Source organism: Mesoplodon bidens (assembly GCF_964165515.1).
Source record: "Mesoplodon bidens genome assembly, chromosome: 8".
Classification (NCBI taxonomy): domain Eukaryota; kingdom Metazoa; phylum Chordata; class Mammalia; order Artiodactyla; family Ziphiidae; genus Mesoplodon; species Mesoplodon bidens.
Genome location: NC_138165.1, coordinates 99,923,614 through 99,942,614, shown reverse-complemented (window position 1 = coordinate 99,942,614; position 19,001 = coordinate 99,923,614). Strand labels below are relative to the sequence as shown.

The window sequence follows — 19,001 nt, the reverse complement described above, 5'->3', positions numbered from 1 at the left end:
GGCGTGTTTTTACCTAGGGAATAACTTGAATTTTCAAGCACAAGTTAAATGTGATTGAGTTCTAAAGAATATTGATTAAGTAAGTATTGAGTACCTTACCCAAACATTGTAAGCCTTTTCAGACAGGTGGAATTGAATTATCTTTAACAGCTTGGATGTTTTAATCTGCTGTTCTCATGGATAATATATTTGAAACAAAATAAGCTACTTGATAAATGCTGCAGTTGGTTTTCAGAGTCCTACTTTATAAAGAGCTGGCAAAAATAATGGGATAAACAAAAACATAAATTGATCTTCTTAAGCCATTATTGGAATTGCTAGTAATTTTAATGGTTCAAGCTTTCTTTTCTCGTCCCAGTCAGCTTGCAATCACTGAGGCTAGTGAGCAGTGATTTAGGTAGAAGGTAAAATTAAGTAGAAAATTCCTGTAATATTTTAAATTTTAGCTAAGTCACAAACCAGAAGCCTGAGCGTAAGTAAGTAAAATGCCATTCCTATGGCTCCAGAACCTTCTGACTGTTTGCATCTCAAACCGGGGAATAGTGAAAAGGCACATGAAGTTTTTTGTCTTTACTCACACTATGGGCTTATAGTCAGTCGCTGCATAAGTTTTATTAGACATCTCTTTTACAGAAATCGCCACAAATTAGAGGAGACAGTTAAAAGTATTTAACTATAGTAATTACTAAAGGAAGCTGACCTCTTATCTTTGAATATTCTTTCTTTCTAAGTTCAGTAAGATGGTGTATTCATTATTTAATGCTACACAACAGGTCTCAAATTCATGTTTTAAAACAACCACTAACAGCTTATTATCTTTCGTGGTATTTGTGGGTTGGGGATTCAGGAGGGGCTTTCTGGGTGGTTCTGGCTTGGACTCATTCGTGAGGTTACATTAAGATGTCAGCTGGGGCTTCAGTTGTCTAATGTTTGTCTAGGGCTGGAAAATGCTATTGGTATGTGCCTTCTTCCACGTGGCTGGCAAGTTTGTTTTGGCTGTTGGTAAGAGGTCTTAGTTTCTCTCCACATAGGCTTTACCAAACATGGCTGTTTGATTGTCCTTGCCTCCTGGTGGCTAACTTTCCCTAGAGCAAGCGATCCAAGAGACCCAGGCAGAACCTGCAGTGCCTTTATGACCCAGCCTTGGACGTCACATATCGTCACTTCCTTATTTTGTGGGTCACTCAAGTCAGCCCTGATGCAGTGAGGGGACCACACAAGGTTAAAACATACCAGGATCATTGTGGGCCATCTTGGAAACTGCCTACAAAAGGTGACATTTATTGTAGTGTCACATTTAATCTGTAGTAGTCAGGCTGCTCACGCTTTTTCCTCTTCTTATATAGTTTTTGGAATGAAGTCCGTATTGTGACTTAGAACAGCTAAAATACAGAAATACATATAGTGGTAATCTGTACCTTGGATTTTTAATAATAGCATTTAATTTTTGAAAGAGGTATGGATATTAATACATATTTTTCTGAATGTTCTTTATTATACTTTTCAAAAATTTCTGAGAATGAGTCTGAAATATAAAAGCTAATTGTAGACAGTAGCAAAATTAATGTCAGACAGAATTTGAATAGAATACCATTAAACAACAGTGGTAATTGATATTTCATCGAGAGCTTATGACATTAATGTGACATAACAATATATGAAGGAAAATGGTTGGAAGTACAAGGGGAAATAGATAATTCCACAGTTACAGAAATCCCTCACAAATGTACTGATTGACTATACTATAAAAAAGAGGGATATAGAAGATTTGAATAACACAATTAGCAAATTAAAATTCAAAGCTATACAGGGAACTTTGAACTCAGAAAGCAAAATACACAAATTGTTCTTGGGAAATATCTGAGGCTGGCATAACCTTATTACTAAACTGAACAAGGAAAATACAAAAAAGGAAGGAAAGCTATAGATTATTCAAAATAAATACACAAATCTTAAGTAAAATATTACTAGCAAGTTATATTCAGTCTATTGAAATAATAATCCACTCTGTCCAAACAGGGTTTACTCCTGGAATACAGAGAAGGAATTTGTTAACAGATAGTTACTGAGATTTTAAAGTAATAATAATAATTAACTGATCACCTGCTATATTACCAGACATCATTTCAAGGAGAAAGTCAATGATTTCCACAAATGTGCAAAAAGCACACAAGAAAAGTCAGTCCCCACTTCTTATTTCCAGATGGGGGACTCTTAGCCACCTAAGAATAGAATGAAATGCCTAATGGCTTATGGGTGTATCTAATGAGAGACCTAAGCTTTAAATAAGAAACCTGAGCAAACAGTAATTAGTAGTAAAATGTTAGACACCTTCCCATTAAGGTTAGGAACAATTTAGGATACCTGCCTTTACTGCTACTATCCAGCCTTGTTCTGCAGGTCCTAATTAACACACTAGAAAAGAAAAAGGAATGAAATTTATAAATATCAGGAGTTGACAAAGTTTGTAGACAGTATGATTGTCAGCTATAATAATAACTGAGAAATGAGTTTGGTTGAAAAGTTTTTCTATAAATCATACTTACTATGAGTCAGCTTTTCTCTACATCAGAATTAATCTGAAAATGACATGAGGAAAAGGATGTTTTAATAGGAATCATAATCTTTCTAGGAATCATCCTAACACAAAAAGTAGAAGACTTACACGAAAAAGGCAATAAAAGAATATGGAAGGGTAAATGTACCGGAAAGGGAAAGCTATGTGTTATAAAGGAGTTTTGTTTTTTTTTTTTAAGTCACCTATAAATTCAGTGAAATGTCAGTCCAAATCTGCGGAAGATTTCTTTTCTGTGAAACTTGACAGGCTGATCCCAGAATTCACCCGGGCAAGAAAATGCACAAGAATAGGCAAAGAGGGGCAGGGATTTGGGAGATGGGAAGGCCCAGTAAGAGGGAAAGGAGTATGTCTTAATACCCAGACATACCTCAAAGTTACAATTGTTTTTAACATGTGTAGACAAATAGGTCACTTGAACAAAATAGGGAGTCCAGAAACAGATTAGTATATACAGAGGTGTTTGGAATGCGATATATTTACCATTTCTAATAAACTAAATTAAAATAACTGCTACTTCATTTGTGGGAATGGAAAAGTAATAAAACATGTAAATGATGAAATAAGTTAAAAGAGAAGATAAAGAGTCTAGGAGAAATTTACAGCAAGTAAGAGTATTGAAAACTGTAATACGTAAAGAGCACCAGTAAATCAATACAAAAACAGTTGAATAGAAAAACGTGGAAGAAATACAAATAGATAAAGCACAGAAGAGTTACAGATACCTTGTAAACATAAAAAGATATTTTTTTCTCCTATTGGTTATAGAAGTACAAATTAAAATAATGAGATACCATTTTTAGCCCAATAGATGGGCAAAAGAAAAAGACAGTTCTGTGTTTGAGGTAGAGAGAATGAATACTTATAACTGCTGTGAAGTTAAATAGTTAAGAAACTTGAAAGGCAGTTTGTCACTGTCTGTCAAATATAAAATCTTTATAACTCTGAGGAAACAAGTACATTTCTAGAAATATGCTTCAGAAACCTAGCTCTTGTACTCAGGCAGAAATGCATGCTCCATCACAAAATTGGATACAATCTCAATCTCCATATTGTGAGAGAACAGTACTATGGAGTTCCCTGTAGCTTTAACGTCATTATGCAAACATGCAAAATCATCAATGGAAGAATTCATATGGTGTGATCCTGTTTATATTTAACACTAATACTAGTGTATAGGTAAGTTTATTAATGTACATACATGCATATGTGTATTTGTATTCATGTGTGTGTGTGTGTATATATATATACGTAGATGTATTTTAAAAAATGGCATAGAAGGATGAACATTGAATTGCAGTACAGACAGTTCCTGACTTATGGTGGTTTGACTTAAGTTTTTTCAACTTTATGATGGCACAAAGCAGTATGCATTCGGTTGAGGCTGTACTTTGAATTTTGATCTTTTCCCAGGCTGGGATCAGCAAGCTGCAGCTCTCAGCTAGGTGATCACAAGAGTAAACAACTGATACACTTACCACCATTCTGTACCCATACAACCATTCTGCTTTTTACTTTTAGTACAATATTCAATAATTACGTGAGATATTCAACACTATTATAAAAAATAGGCTTTGTGTTAGATGATTTTGCCCAACTATAGGCTAAGGTACGTGTTCTGAGCATGTTTAAGGCGAGCTAGGCTCAGCTAGGATGTTCAGTAGGTTACACGCATTAGATGCATTTTCAGCTTATTCAGTGCTATGAGGTTATTAGGACATAACCCCGTTGTGATTTGAAGAAGATCTGTAGCTACCTCTAGGAATGATCTGTAGTTGTTAAAATACCACCTAAGAAGGTATTTCCGGTTCTTTGACTATGGTTAAACAATAATACATGTAAATAAATCACTTTTAGCATGTACATAGTAAATACAGTTAACATTCTAATTAATAGCACCTATTTAATTTGCTGGGATTAACATTTATATGTCTAAAGTATGTAGACATACTGAGATCATTTGAAGCAAGGGAATATGCATCATCATCACTAAAGGTCACATTTCTTTCAGTCTCACTGACCTGACAGTCCTTTAGAAAAGCCTAAACTGTTCCTCAGAGACTTGTGAAAGGGAGAACAACTCTTTCCAGATCAGTTACATACTCTGAATAACACCATCTTTATGCCCACTCTTCCTGAGCTCCTTTTGAGAAAAAAACAGCTTTATACAGTGAATCAAAATGATGTATCCTAATATGAAGATTTGCTGCACCATACAGTACCTGTAGATGTGAAGGGACTAAATCATATACATGTACAATTCTCTTACTGTCCCATTGACATAAAAAGAATATAATGAATTTAAAAGTTACAGATTCACTCTTTTCCTGAACTGCTTGTTTTTCCAGTATTACATTTTATTCATGCCATAATAATGTAGCAAAAATTACCACCACTTCAAAATATATTTCATATTGCTTTTCATATTTAGCATTAATTATCAAGTATTTAATTTTTTTTTAATTTGGTTATACAGGCAGTAAAAATGGTCAACTTGGATTGTAAATTTTGATACTATGATAGAAGACCTTAGGTCAGGCTTACTTTGCTTATTTCTAGGAAAGAAGTTGCTAAGCAAAAGAGTAATATGGATAAACTTGAGAGGAAGATTGTAGAGTATTTCTAAAATTAGCAATCATATGTTGATTAACACTTTGCTTTTTACCTAAATATTAAAGCAGGTCCCTTAATAATCTCTGCTGGATGACATTCTTAGACTATGCTTTATAACTCTGAAACAAAAAGTACATGTCTTTTCAGTATTTTGTAATTTGAACTACCTTTTTCTATAATTTGTTCAAATAAGAGATTTTAGAGTCATAATAGGAAGTTCTTTGTTGTAAATTATTTAATGGAATTACCTCTAATTACTGCTTGGTCAATTTTACTTACTAATTAATCTTTCAAAAAGTCTAATTATGTTAATCTGATGAAATTTCAGGAAATCCAACAAGAGACAGATATCCCTGAAAGAGAACTTGTTAGAGCCCTGCAGTCCCTCGCCTGTGGTAAACCAACACAGCGGGTTCTCACAAAGGAACCCAAGTCAAAGGAAATAGAAAATGGTCACATATTTACAGTTAATGATCAGTTCACATCCAAACTACACAGAGTCAAGATTCAAACAGGTATCTGGAATTATATTTCTCTCTCTCAAAAAATTATATGTATTTCTTCTTTCTAAAAAAATTCTTAATTGTTGGATTTCTATTTTTTAAAAAGTAGTGCTTTTCTGGTGCTGCATGACATACAGGCTTAAGAAATAAAGCACTTTTATTGATATGTGTTCCTGTCAAAATGCAGTTGAATCCAAGTACAGTAAGCATTTTAAAAAGTCATTCATAATGTGAACAAGTATTTATTTCCATATGGTTTTCAACAAGTGAAATATAATTTTATGAACATATTAGTACTTATAATTGTTTTTAACTGGTTTAACTAATAGTCATTGATGTCTATTTTAAAACATTTACAAATTTCTCAACACTGGGAGTTACCTACTTAAAATTTAATCTTTAAATGCAACTATTTATATTTGATAAATTCTAAGTTTCAAAATTTAAAAACCCATATTCTCTCTCTAACTGAAAACCAGTGATGACCCTGTTGTGAACAGATTTTGGTACAGCTTTTTTTTAGGTTGATGGTAAACGTCCTACTTGTTGTATATTTAGCAATGTAAGGTGTATATTTTCTATGCATTTAAGGAGTAAAAAAGGCACTTCACCTTTGCTGATTTTTAAAACTCTAATGTAGCTTGCTATCTGGTTTCAAAACTAGTATTAGGTAAGTTTCCCAGTGGTAGTTTATCCATTACAGCTAATATATCTGTACAGTAAGATTAACTTTTTAAATGACTACAATTTTCTGATTTGAAAATGGTTTTACATTATGTATTAATAAAAGATAAAGTCTTTTTAAAATTTTTTTATTTTTTTAAATTATTTAATGTTAAATATACAATTGATTGCCAGAATATATTGATTCAAGAACTTTTTATATACACTTTTGTTTTTCTTTTTGACCCTAATTGGATATTCTTTTCAAAGCAGGGTGGTCTCTCTTTACAATCTTGACTACTTTGTCCCATCATTGCAAACCTTATCATTGTATCTTATCTTCATCACCAAAATTGATCCATATCTTTGGGACACAGATGTATATTAAAAATAAAACAGAACTGTGCTAAGGAGGGTCATGGAATAAAATTTCTTCTCCTAGTACAAGACATATGACTTTATAGTTTTGGGCAGAAATGGGTTTTGGATATCAGGACTTACTTGAATCTCAGATTTGGAGGATATATGGTGATACATATCTGAAATACCTAGCCTCACCCTGCTTTATCCTAAATAAATAAGTGTCTTTGTAATGCAGGATTCCATCATGCCCTGCAAATATTGTCAGATATTATTGTGATTATCAAAAAAATAGTCTTCTTCATAGATTGTTAATTTTTGGTGTTATGTGTGTGTGTGTAGTATTTTAGATCTGATTAAAATAGGAATAGTTATACATGATGAAGAATTTGACTCGATGACCTTTTAAAGTTCTTTTCAGCTGTAAAATTCTGTGAAGAAAAATGTTTTTCATTTTGAAATGGTGTTTAGATTATCTCGGCTCTTACTGATATTTTGTAGAAGTTAAAATTTTCTCTCTAGTGATAAGTATTGTGACCACATAGTTTTTTTTAAAGTTGTCAAAATACATGTTTGCCTTTTTGAGAAAGTACTCAGGCTCGTAATCAAATATTCAGAGAGGCTGATCTTACCTACTTATGCTGCTTTTTACCGTGGTCAGTAATAGACATTCAAGCAAAAACTGAAAAGCATTTACTCAAATAACACAACCTTTGAAAAGAATTAGATTTGTTGTATTTTACAGTGATTTCTATAGTTGACAGCCTTCCCCACCACCAGCACTCACCTTCTCTGTCCCTTTCCTCCTAATACATCTAGATACTTAGGTACCCACCTACACAGCACATACCCTTGTTCTGCTCTTCTTAAATGCAGAGAGTATTGTGCTAGGCTCTGGGAGTGAGCTCCTGCCCTCACATTTTTAAAAACATCATAATTCAGTGTGTATCACCACAATCTTCCCATTTATCTGAGTATATTAATTTAGGTGACCAAATTTAGATGAACCAAGTGGATTGTTAAAAAGTTGTTTATTTCCCTCCACCATTTTATTTTATATATTTTCACATCTGCAGGAAAAGTGAAAAACGCTCTAATAGATAATCGTTAAAATTTTGCCACATTTGCTCAAGCACCCTTATTTCCACCCTCGTGCTCTCCCTCTCCTCCCTTCATATATGTATATATTTCCTACAGCATTTTTTAAAATAGCTCTTTATTGGAGTATAATTGCTTCACAATACTGTGTTAGTTTCTGTTGCACAAGAAAGTGAATTAGCCGTGTCCCCATATCCCCTCCCTTTTGAGCCTCCCTGCCATCCTCTCTATCCCACGTCTCTAGGTCATTGCAAAGCACTAAGCCCATCTCCCTGTGCTATGCAGCTGCTTCCCATCAGCCAACTATTTTACATTCGGTAGTGTATGTATGTCGATGCTACTCTCACTTTGCCCCAGTTTCGCCCTCCCACCCCATGTCCTCAAGTCCATTTTCTATGTCTACCTCTTTTTTATAGATTCCACATATATGTGTTAATATATGATATTTGTTTTTCTCTTTCTGATTTACTTCACTCTGTGTGACAGACTCTGGGTCCATCCACCTCACTACAAATAACTCCAGTTTTCTTTTTATGGCTGAGTAATATTCCATTGTATATAAGTGCCACATCTTTTTTATCCATTCATCTGTCATTGGACATATAGGTTGGTTCCATGTCCTGGCTATTGTAAATAGTGCTGCAGTGAACATTGTGGTACATGTCTCTTTCTGAATTATGGTTTTCCCAGGGTATATGCCCAGTGGGATTGTTGGGTCATATGGTAATTCTAGTTTTAGTTTTTTAAGGAACCTCCATACTGTTTTCCATAGTGGTTGTATCAGTTTACATTCCCACCAACAGTGCAGGAGAGTTCCCTTTTCACCACACCCTTTCCAGCATTTATTGTTTCTAGATTTCTTGATAACGGCCATTCTGACCAACATGAGGTTATACCTCATTGTAGCTTTGATTTGCATTTCTCTAATAATTAGTGATATTGAGCATCTTTTCATGTGCCTCTTGGCCATCTGTGTGTCTTCCTTTGTGAAGTGTCTATTTAGGTCTTCCACCCATTTTTAAACTGGATTGTTTGTTTTTTTGATATTGAGCTCCATGAGCTGTTTGTATATTTTGGAGATTAATCCTTTGTTGTTTCATTTGCAAATATTTTCTCCCATTCTGAGGGTTGTCTTTTTGTCTTGTTTATGGTTTCCGTTGCTGTGCAAAAGCTTTTAAGTTTAATTAAGTCCCATTTGTTTCTTTTTGCTTTTATTTCCCTTACTCTAGAAGGTAGGTCAAAAACGATCTTGCTGTGGTTTAAACGTCAAAGAGTGTTTTTCCTATGTTTTCCCCTAAGAGTTTTATAGTGTCTGGTCTTACATTTAAATCTTTAACCCATTTGGAGTTTATTTTTGTGTATGGTGTTAGGTAGTGTTCTAATTTAATACTTTTACATGTAGCTGTCCAGTTTTCCCAGCACCACTTATTGAAGAGGCTGTCTTTTCTCCATCGTATGTTCTTGCCTCCTTTGTCGTAAATTAGTTGACCATATGTGCGTGGGTTTATCTCTGGGCATTCTGTCCCGTACCATCGATCTGTATTTCTGTTTTTGTGCCACTACTGTACTGTCTTGATTACTGTAGCTTTGTGGTGTAGTTTGAAGTCGGGGAGCCTGATTCCTCCAACTCCATTTTTCTTTCTCAAGATGCTTTGGCTATTCGGGGTCTTTTGTGTTTCCATACGAATTGTAAACTTCTTTGTTCTAATTCCGTGAAGAATGCCATTGGTAGTTTGATAGGGATTGCATTGAATCTGTAGATTGCTTTGGGTAGTATAGTCATTTTCACAGTATTGATTCTTCCAACCCAAGAACATGATATATTTCTCCATCTGTTTATGTCATCTTTGATTTCTTTCATAAGTGTTTTATAGTTTTCTGAGTACAAGTCTTTTGCCTCCTTAGGCAGGTTTATTCCTAGGTATTTTATTCTTTTTGTTGCAGTGGTAAATGGGAGTGTTTCCTTAATTTCTCTTTCTGATTTTTCATTGTTGGTGTATAGGAATGCCAGAGATGTCTGTGTGTTAATTAATGTTGTATCCTGCAACCTTACCAAATTCATTGATTAGTTCTAGTAGTTTTCTGGTGGCGTCTTTAGGATTTTCTATGTATAAATAATATCATGTCATTGGCCAACAGTGACACTTTTACTTCTTGTTTTCCAATTTGTATTCCTTCTATTTCTTTTTCTTCTCTGATTGCTGTGGCTAGGACTTCCAAAACTGTGTTGAATAGTAGTGGCGAGAGTGAACATCCTTGCCGTGTTCCTGATCTTAGTGGAAATGCTTTCAGGTTTTCATCATTGAGTATGATGCTTGCTGTGGGTTTCTCATATATGGCCTTGATTATGTTGAGGTAGGTACCCTCTATGCCCATTTTCTGGAGACTTTTTGTCATAAATGGGTGTTGAATTTTGTCACAAGCTTTTTCTGCATCTATTGAGATGATCATATGGTTCTTATTCCTTAATTTGCTAATGTGGTGTATCACATTGATTAATTGCATATATTGAAGAATCCTTGCATCCCTGGGAGAATTCCCACTTAATCATGGCGTATGGTCCTTTTAATGTGCTTTTCGATTCTGTTTGCTAGTATTTTGTTGAGGTTTTTTCCATCTGTGTTCATCAGTGATATTGGTCTATAATTTTCCTTTTTTGTGATATCTTTTTCTGGTTTTGGTATCAGGATGATGGTGGCTTCGTAGAATAAATTTGGGAGCGTTTCTCCCTATGCAATTTTTTGGAAGAGTTTGAGAAGGATGGGTGTTAGCTCTCCTCTAAATGTTTGATAGAATTGGCCTGTGAAGCCATCTGGTCCTGGACTTTTGTTTGTTGGAAGATTTTTAATTATGGTTTCAATTTCATTACTTGTGATACATCTGTTTATATTTTCTAATTCTTCCTGGTTCAGTCTTGGAAAATTGTACCTTTCCAAGAATTTGTCCATTTCTTCATGGTTGTCCATTTTATTGGCATATAGTTGTTTGCAGTAGTCTCTTATAATTCTTTGTATTTCTGCAGTGTCAGTTGTGATTTCTCCTTTTTCATTTCTAATTTTATTGATCTGTGTCCTCTCCCTTTTTTTCTTGATGAGTTTGGCTAAAGGTTTATCAGTTTTGTTTATCTTCTCAATGAACCAGCTTTTACTTTTATTGATCTTTGCTATTGTTTTCTTTGTTTGTATTTCATTTATTTCTGCTTTGATCTTTATGATTTCTTTCCTTCTACTGACTTTGGGTTTTCTTTGTTCTTCTTTCTCTAGTTGTTTTAAGTGTAGGGTTAGATTGTTTATTTGAAATTTTTCTTGTTTCTTGAGGTGAGATTGTATTGCTATAAACTTCCCTCTCAGAACTGCTTTTGCTGAATCCCATAGGTTTTGGGGTCGTCGTGTTTTCATTGTCATTTGTTTTAGGTATTTTTTGATCTCTTTGATTTCTTCAGCGATCTCTTGGTTATTTAGTAGTGCACTGTTTAGCCTCCATGTATTTGTTTTTTACAGTTTTTTTCCTGTAATTGATTTCCAGTCTCATAGCATTGTGGTCAGAAAAGATGCTTGATACAATTTCAATATTCTTATGTTTTTCAAGGCTTTATTTGTGACCCAAGATGTGATCTATCCTGGAGAATGTTTCTTGTGCACTTGAGAAGAAAGTGTATTCTGCCACTTTTGGGTAGAATGTTCTATAAATATCGATTAGATCTATCTGGTCTCTTGTGTCATTTAAAGGTTGTGTTTCCTTTTTTATTCTCTGTTTGGATGATCTGTCCATTGGTATAAATGAGGTGTTAAAGTCCCCTACTATTAACTGTGTTTTTGTCAATTTCTCCTTTCATGGTTGTTAGCATTTGCCTTATGTATTGAGGTGCTACTGTGTTGGTGCCTAAACATTTATAATTGTTGTGTCTTCTTCTTGGATTGATCCTTTGATCATTATGTAGTGTCCCTCCTTATCTCTTATAACAGTCTTTATTTTAAAGTCTATTTTATCTGATACAAGTATTGCAACTTCAGCTTTCTTTCCATTTGCATGGAATATCTTTTTCCATTCCTTCAGTTTCAGTCTGTATGTGTCCCTATGTCTGAAATGGGTCTCTTCTAGACAGCATTTTTTGTATCCATTCAGCAAGTCTGTGTCTTTTGGTTGGAGCATTTAATCCATTCACGTTGAAGGTAATAATCAATATGTATGTTCCTATTACCATTTTCTTAATTGTTTTGGGTTTGTTTTTGTGGGTCTTTTTCTTCTCTTGTGTTTCCCCCTTAGAGAAGTTTCTTGAGCGTTTGTTGTAAAGCTGGTTTGGTGGTGCTGAATTCTCTTAGCTTTTGCTTGTCTGAAAAGCTTTTGACTTCTCCATCGAATCTTAATGACATCCTTGCTGGGTAGAGTAATCTTGGTTGTAGGTTTTTCTCTTTCATCACTTTAAGTGCCACTCCCTTGTGGCCTGCAGAGTTTCCACTGAAAAATCAGCTGATAACCTTATGGGGATTCCTTTGTATGTTATTTCTTGTTTTCCCTTGCTGCTTTTAATATTTTTTCTTTGAATTTAATTTTTTTTACTTTGATTAATATGTGTCTTGGTGTGTTTTTCCTAGGGTTTATCTTGTATGGGACTCTGTGCTTCCTGGACTTGGGTGACTATTTCCTTTCCCATGTTAGGGAAGTTTTCAATTATAATCTGTTCAAATATTTTCTCAGACCCTTTCTTTTTCTCTTCTTTTTCTGGGACCCCTCTAATTTGAATGTTGGTGCGTTTAGTGTTGTCCCGGTGGTCTCTGAGATTGTCTTCAATTCTTTTCACTCTTTTTTCTTTATTCTGCTCCTCGGCAGTTATTTCCACCATTTTGACTTCCAGCTCACTGATTTGTTCTTCTGCCTCAGTTATTCTGTTATTGTTTCCTTCTAGTGTAATTTTCATTTCAGTTATTATGTTGTTCATCTCTGTTTGTTCTTTAGTTCTTCTAGATCTTTGTTAAATATTTCTTGTTTGTTCTCAATCTGTACCTCCATTCTGTTTCTGAGATTCTGGATCATCTTTGCTATCATTATTCTGAATTCTTTTTCAGGTAGATTGCCTATTTCCTCTTAATTTATTTGGCCTTGTAGGTTTCTACCTTACTCCTTCATCCATGACATGTTTTTTGCTATCTCTCTCTTTTTTTTTTTTTTTTTTTAATGAGCGGGATTGTGTTCCTACCTTACTGGTTGTTTGTCTTGAAGCTTCCAGCACTGGAGTTTGTAGGCTTATTGGGTAGAGCTGGATCTTCGTGCTGAGCTGAGGACCTCTGTGAGTCCTCATTCTGATGAATATTCCCTGGGGTCTGAGGTTCTCTGTTAGTCCAGTGGTTTGGACTTGGAGTTCCTACCGCAGGAGCTTCCGCCCAACCCCAGGCTCATGAACCAAGATCCTGCAAGCCGCCTGGGGCAGCAAAAAAAAAAGAACAGTAACAAAGTAAAAAATAAAATTAGATTAGAAAACTAACAGATATGTTAGGAAGAATATAAAAATATAGATGAATCAACAACCAGAGGGTACATCAGATCAGTACCACAATAGTAAAAAAAAAAAAAAAGAAAGAAAGAAAAAAAAGAAAAAGAAAAGAAAAAGGGAGAGGGGCCTTGGCTGTGGAGGGGGTGCTTAAGCAAAGGAGAGGTTTGGGTGGTGGGCGGGGCCTATGCACAGGACCCACAGGGCTGGAAAAGGCCCTGGGGCTGTGGAGGGTGGAGCTTAGGCTCAAGGAACAGAAGGGGCCCAGGCGTGCCCCCCACCCCTGGTCTCAGAGGGCAGGGGACCTCACCTAGGGGCTCAGCAGGCTTCCTGGGCTCGAGTGGTGGGGCAGATGCCTTCCTCTCCTCTCCTGCGCCTCTGGTCTAGGAGGGCCCCTCCTGATCTCCTGGGCCTCCCTCCTGTGCCCCCAAGGACCTATGTGGCCTGGAGGGGACTTTGCAGGGCAGGGGACTGGCCTGGGAGCTCAGCAGGCTCCTTTCCCACTCTTCCTGGTGAGTCCCTCCTGCCTGTGTCTCCTGATCTACCCAGCCTCAGGGGTGCCCATCCTGTCTGGCCTCCACTTCTCCACCCGTCTCAGTCCCCCTGTGTCCTACCAGTTCACTTTGCAGTTCCTCCCGTCTCCTTGGGCATGAGAGTCACCCACCAGCAGCCGGCAGGTGCCCTAGTTGTGGGGAGATGCTAACTCTGCATCTTTCCACACTGCCATCTTGACTCCACCTCCTTTCCTACAGCCTTTTAACTTAATTTGCAAACATTATAACACTTCCCACTTAAATACTTGAGCATATACCTACCTCAGAATTATATCACACCCCAAAAAATTAATAATTCCAAACATCTATATATCACCCATATTTACATTCCACAGTTGTCTCAAAAATGCCTTTCATATCTTATTTTTTGGATCCAGGATTCAGTCAAGGGTTCCACATTACATTGATTTTAATGTTTCTTTAGTTCTATTTTAGTTCTGTTCAATCTAATCCAGTGTCTCTTTTTTTTCCCCATATGACATTGAATTTTTGAAGAAAAGCATTTTTCTTCTTTAGTTGAGCATTTTATTCTAATTTTACTCTTTTTTATTAAGGTATTGATTAACTTGGGAGAAGACACTGAAAGCAGAATTCTTAACCAAGGGATTCTAATTAGAAACAGCTGAATGAATATGCACACCAAAATGATCTTCTAAATTGTACAGTCTGCTATCTCCTGGTTGTGCCCAGGCCTAAGTCAGCAATGTTGCATATGGTTCTTTGTAATTTTACAGTTTCTCCTTCCAGAAACTTCACATCTATCTCCTATTGATGACCAAATAAACAAAAAAAATCTTTCTCTGCTGCTTCAATTAGAGCAAAGTTATAAGAGAAAGGGACTTTTATACTTAATTCTTTAGCAGTTGCCTTGAAGACTATAGGGAATAACATAAGACTTCTAAAGAGTGGAATATCACTAGTTTCCATTAGTGATATTGAGATTATGACATTTAATAATTACTAAGATACATGACAAGAAATTGTTGAATAATTGATGAGAGGTACAAAAGAATTGTTATGGAGTTTGGTTAAGTGACATTCTAGTGGTACTTTAAATTTTTTACCTAGCTAACTAAATCTTGGCAATACATGTTCTTTCCTCCTCTTAAAGTCCCCACATTTCTCCTGTTTGAGATGCTTTTGGTGAGGTTTAACTTGGAGTCATGGTGGTAAAATACTAGTTAACCTCTGGAAGTCACAAGCAATGAAAAATATTTACTGATAATTTTACTGCTAAATATATCCAGCTAGTGTTCTTCTAGGAAAGGAATCATTGAATTCTATAAAAATAAAATTGGTTTTATTAACTCTGTAAAATTAAACTCCTAATATTTAAAAAGAATAATTTAGAATTGAAGAATTTTTATATCACTACTTGTTAATTATTTAAATATTTATTAAAGTAAACGTTGAATTAGGCACTTTTTGAGTGTTTAATTAATAAGTATGTGTGTGGTGTATATTCAGAGGTTGACATTGATTTCTCTCTTGATAATAGTAAATTATATTAAGTTTGCTTATAAACATTTTTCCTTACCTTTGAAATTTACATCATAATCACATGGTAAATGTCTTTATTTCTCTTTTAGTTGCTGCCAAACAAGGTGAATCTGACCCAGAAAGGAAAGAAACAAGGCAGAAAGTAGATGACGACAGAAAACATGAGATAGAAGCTGCTATAGTGCGGATAATGAAATCTAGGAAGAAGATGCAGCACAATGTGTTAGTAGCAGAGGTGAGGACACTTCCAGACTGGATTAATGTAGAAAAGACAAAATTACTTTTAACTATTTAAATTTAGGAAAGTACTGTATTCAGCTAATTTAAAATACAATCTTAAAATTAGAAAACTGTAGTCAAATAACACATTATTAAAAGCATGGTACTTGCTTGATAGTTAAACATAGCAAGGCATCAAAATATGTGCACACTTTAAGAACTAATATGTTTGTAATGAAGATAATAATAGAATATTGTCACATGAAGAATAAAGAAAAAACTTTTCACTGCTATTTAGTACTTTGATGTAAAACAAACTACCTGTACTTCTAAAAATTAATGGCTTATTTATTGAGTACATACATACTAAAAGTTAGGAAACTAAGGAGGGGAAGACCATTGTGAAGCCATTGAAATAGTGAGGAACGAGGTGATTAGGGCTAAATAAAGTATTGGTTGAAGATAGCTGAATGAAGTCACATAGGAAGTGAAATTGACAGCATTTATTGACTGATCATGGGAAATGAGAGGGAGGAGTGGAGGATGACTCTGAGGTCCTTAGCTTGCTTGGCTAGATAGAGGTTGGTTTCTTTAACTGAAAAGGGAGGGGCAGTGTGCTGCTGTGTTCCACAGGTCAGCTAATATCACTTTTTATAAGTTGACTTCATATCACAAGGCAGAGGAAGAGAATTGTAGGTGAGTGGTCAGTCAGTAATTTAAGAAATCATTAAAAAACCAAAACAAACCTTTAAGACATGTTGGCAATTAGGTGACTGGTTAGTTTTCCCATTTTCATTGGACTGGTAAGAATAGACATTTGATGGCAGTGCCTTGAGAAGTAAATGGAGGTGAAACCACGAAGTGAGTGGTTTCTCCTTTGAGGTGTTGGCTTGTGGGAAGGGCACAGAGAGCAATACTAGAGGATTAAGTGTTGAGTTGAGGGCTTCTGGGTACTGTTTTTCTAGATGGGAAGACATTGAGTTATATTTATATTCTAAGGATAGGAAGAGATGCTTAAAAACAAAAGGGAAGAAAAATGAGATGAGGGGATACTTGATGTACTCAAGTCTAGAAAAAGAAAGGCAAGAGGGTTGTATAGAGAACACAGGTAGGTGGTAGATGTGTTAACAGGGATGCTACCAAATACCTTTCCTGAGAACCCAGGGCTGGGTGCAGGGGTGGTTTGAATGAAGCATGGAAACAAGCATGGACAAATGGATAAATGTAAGTTGTGGGAGTTTGAGGAATTTCAAACTGAAATGGCCTCTTCTCTTATGTAAAACAGGATGTGAGGTTATGGTGCTTGAGAACTTGCTGACCTTGAATGCTGTAAATTTGTGTTATCAGCCTAAACCAGAGATTGGCAACCTTTTTTTAAATGCCCAGTTGCAGCATGAAAGCACCCGTAGATAACAAGTGAGTGTGCTGTGTTCCAGGAGGGATTACAACAGGCAGCAGGCTGTATTTGCCTGTGGACCCCAGGTCTACACAAAAGGTGTAAAAACGACAACTTTACTCAGTAAAGAACCGAGTAGTGGATTTGGGGTGGTGTAGTAAATGTAGAATGGGTGCTTATGGAACAGAACCAAAGGAGTCAGGGAGTTGAAGGTACTGTTGGGGGTGCAGCTCAGGTGATCTTTTATGAAGGAAGGAGGTGAGGTCAGAAGAAGTTATTGATAGCTTAGAAGAAAGGGCCAGAGGATTGATTCAGGGTCTCCGGTGGGTTAAGAACAAATTTGTTGATACTGGAGTGATAATATTAGAAGAGTGATAGATTTTAGTTGGTGAGTGGAGTGCTGACGTTTCCGATTTTGAAGTGTTAATAATCCATTGTAGCCTTCGAAATGAACTGATCCAACACGAGTAAAAGAAAAGCTGTCTTATGGCTAGATGAGTGATCTGCAGGATCACTAAGTGGATTAGTGAGAAAAGCATGGGCTTCAGGGGCAGGAGGATGTAGATTCTCATCTCTTCTGGCCCTGTCTACTACTTGTTCATATCATTTTTCCTTTCTGGCTTATTTTCCTCATTTGTAAAACGAGACAACCTACTTTGCAGGGTTAAGAGCATTAAATAAATAAATATAAACAAAACTGACTGATACATAGTGCATAGTCAGATTTCGGCTACTGCTGTAGTTACTGTTTTATTATTATTACCGATGTCACAATACCTAAAAGCCTGACGGCTGTTGGAGAAAAGAATACTAACAGTAGCACTTAACTATGGACTGGGCATTATTCTAAAGCATCACATCTGTTAACTCGTTTAATATACACAACAACTTCATGAGGTTAAGTAACTTTCCCAAGGGCCCAGAGCTAGTAAGTCGGAGAGCTGGGATTTGAATCCAGGCAAGTCTGAGTCCCGAGTTTGTGCTTTTAAACACATTATGCTACCCAAATTCTGTGAATTGGGAGAGTAACCCAGAAGTCATTAGATTATAGCTTCAAAATGGGTTAAACTGTACGGTGGTATAAATTCATACTAGTATATTTCAACTAATTCATCTACTAATCCACTTTAGCATTCACATTCTGATGTGAGGAGGTATGTTCTAGCCATACATTGCATTTTCAAATAGAATCCTTTTTAATTAATCAAATTAGTAAAGTTTGAGCTGAGTCTTAAAATGACATATCAGTTCTGCTCAAAGATAAGAATTTTTGTGTGTTTATATAGAAATGTTTTTTTTTTTAATTTTCTGGCAGGAATTAGTGTTGTTTTTTTTTAACCTTCTCTTTTAGGTAACTCAGCAGTTGAAGGCTCGATTCTTACCAAGTCCAGTTGTTATTAAAAAACGTATCGAAGGACTCATTGAGAGAGAATATTTGGCACGAACACCTGAGGATCGCAAAGTATACACATATGTAGCATAAAATGCATTCAGAAACTTGATTTATTATTGGACTGTACTCTTCGCATGGACTGGGAAGTTCTTTTAAATCATTAAATATTAAGACGACCATCTCTTCTATTAAATTACAGTACATGTTTTAGACCATTCAGATCAAGCCTTTACTCCCTTTGAGAGTTTTCAACATCAGTTGATTGAGCTTCAGGCTTTACAACGTTTATCCCTGTAGAGATCATCTTTACAGTTCCTCGGGAAAATGTGAATGTGCCGCGTTTTGTTTTCAATACTGTATGAAAGCAGGAAAAAATAAAACAGAATTTAGAAAATACAGCTCATTAAAATAAAATTGTTGGATTTCATTTCCCCAGGTCTTCAGTGTTCATGTAAATGTGTTTTTGTAGTGTTGCTTAGCACTTTGCACATTGTATAAGTTGGGTAACAAAAATGGTAAAAGAAATGACACAATTCCCAATTATCTCGCTCTGCTTAAGGCATTTCTTTAGCTCGTCTTGTTTAATTCAAAGGTTTGATAAATATACAGAGACCCAAGCATAAAATTTGAGCATGCTTT

At 35.6% G+C, this 19,001-nt stretch overlaps 1 protein-coding gene across 2 annotated transcripts in view; it reads left to right on the top strand.

Annotated features, from left to right (window-relative positions):
* Nucleotides 1-18,789, top strand: part of CUL3 (cullin 3) — a 99,473-nt gene extending 80,684 nt beyond the window's left edge. For both annotated transcript variants that reach the window (XM_081242232.1, XM_081242231.1), the window contains 3 exons: nucleotides 5,517-5,703; nucleotides 15,444-15,589; nucleotides 18,321-18,789. In XM_081242232.1, coding sequence (XP_081098358.1) covers nucleotides 5,517-5,703; nucleotides 15,444-15,589; nucleotides 18,321-18,452 — 465 coding nt within the window. In that variant the 3' untranslated portion in view covers nucleotides 18,453-18,789. The remainder of the gene's footprint in view (nucleotides 1-5,516; nucleotides 5,704-15,443; nucleotides 15,590-18,320) is intronic.
* Nucleotides 18,790-19,001: the final 212 nt, after the last annotated feature.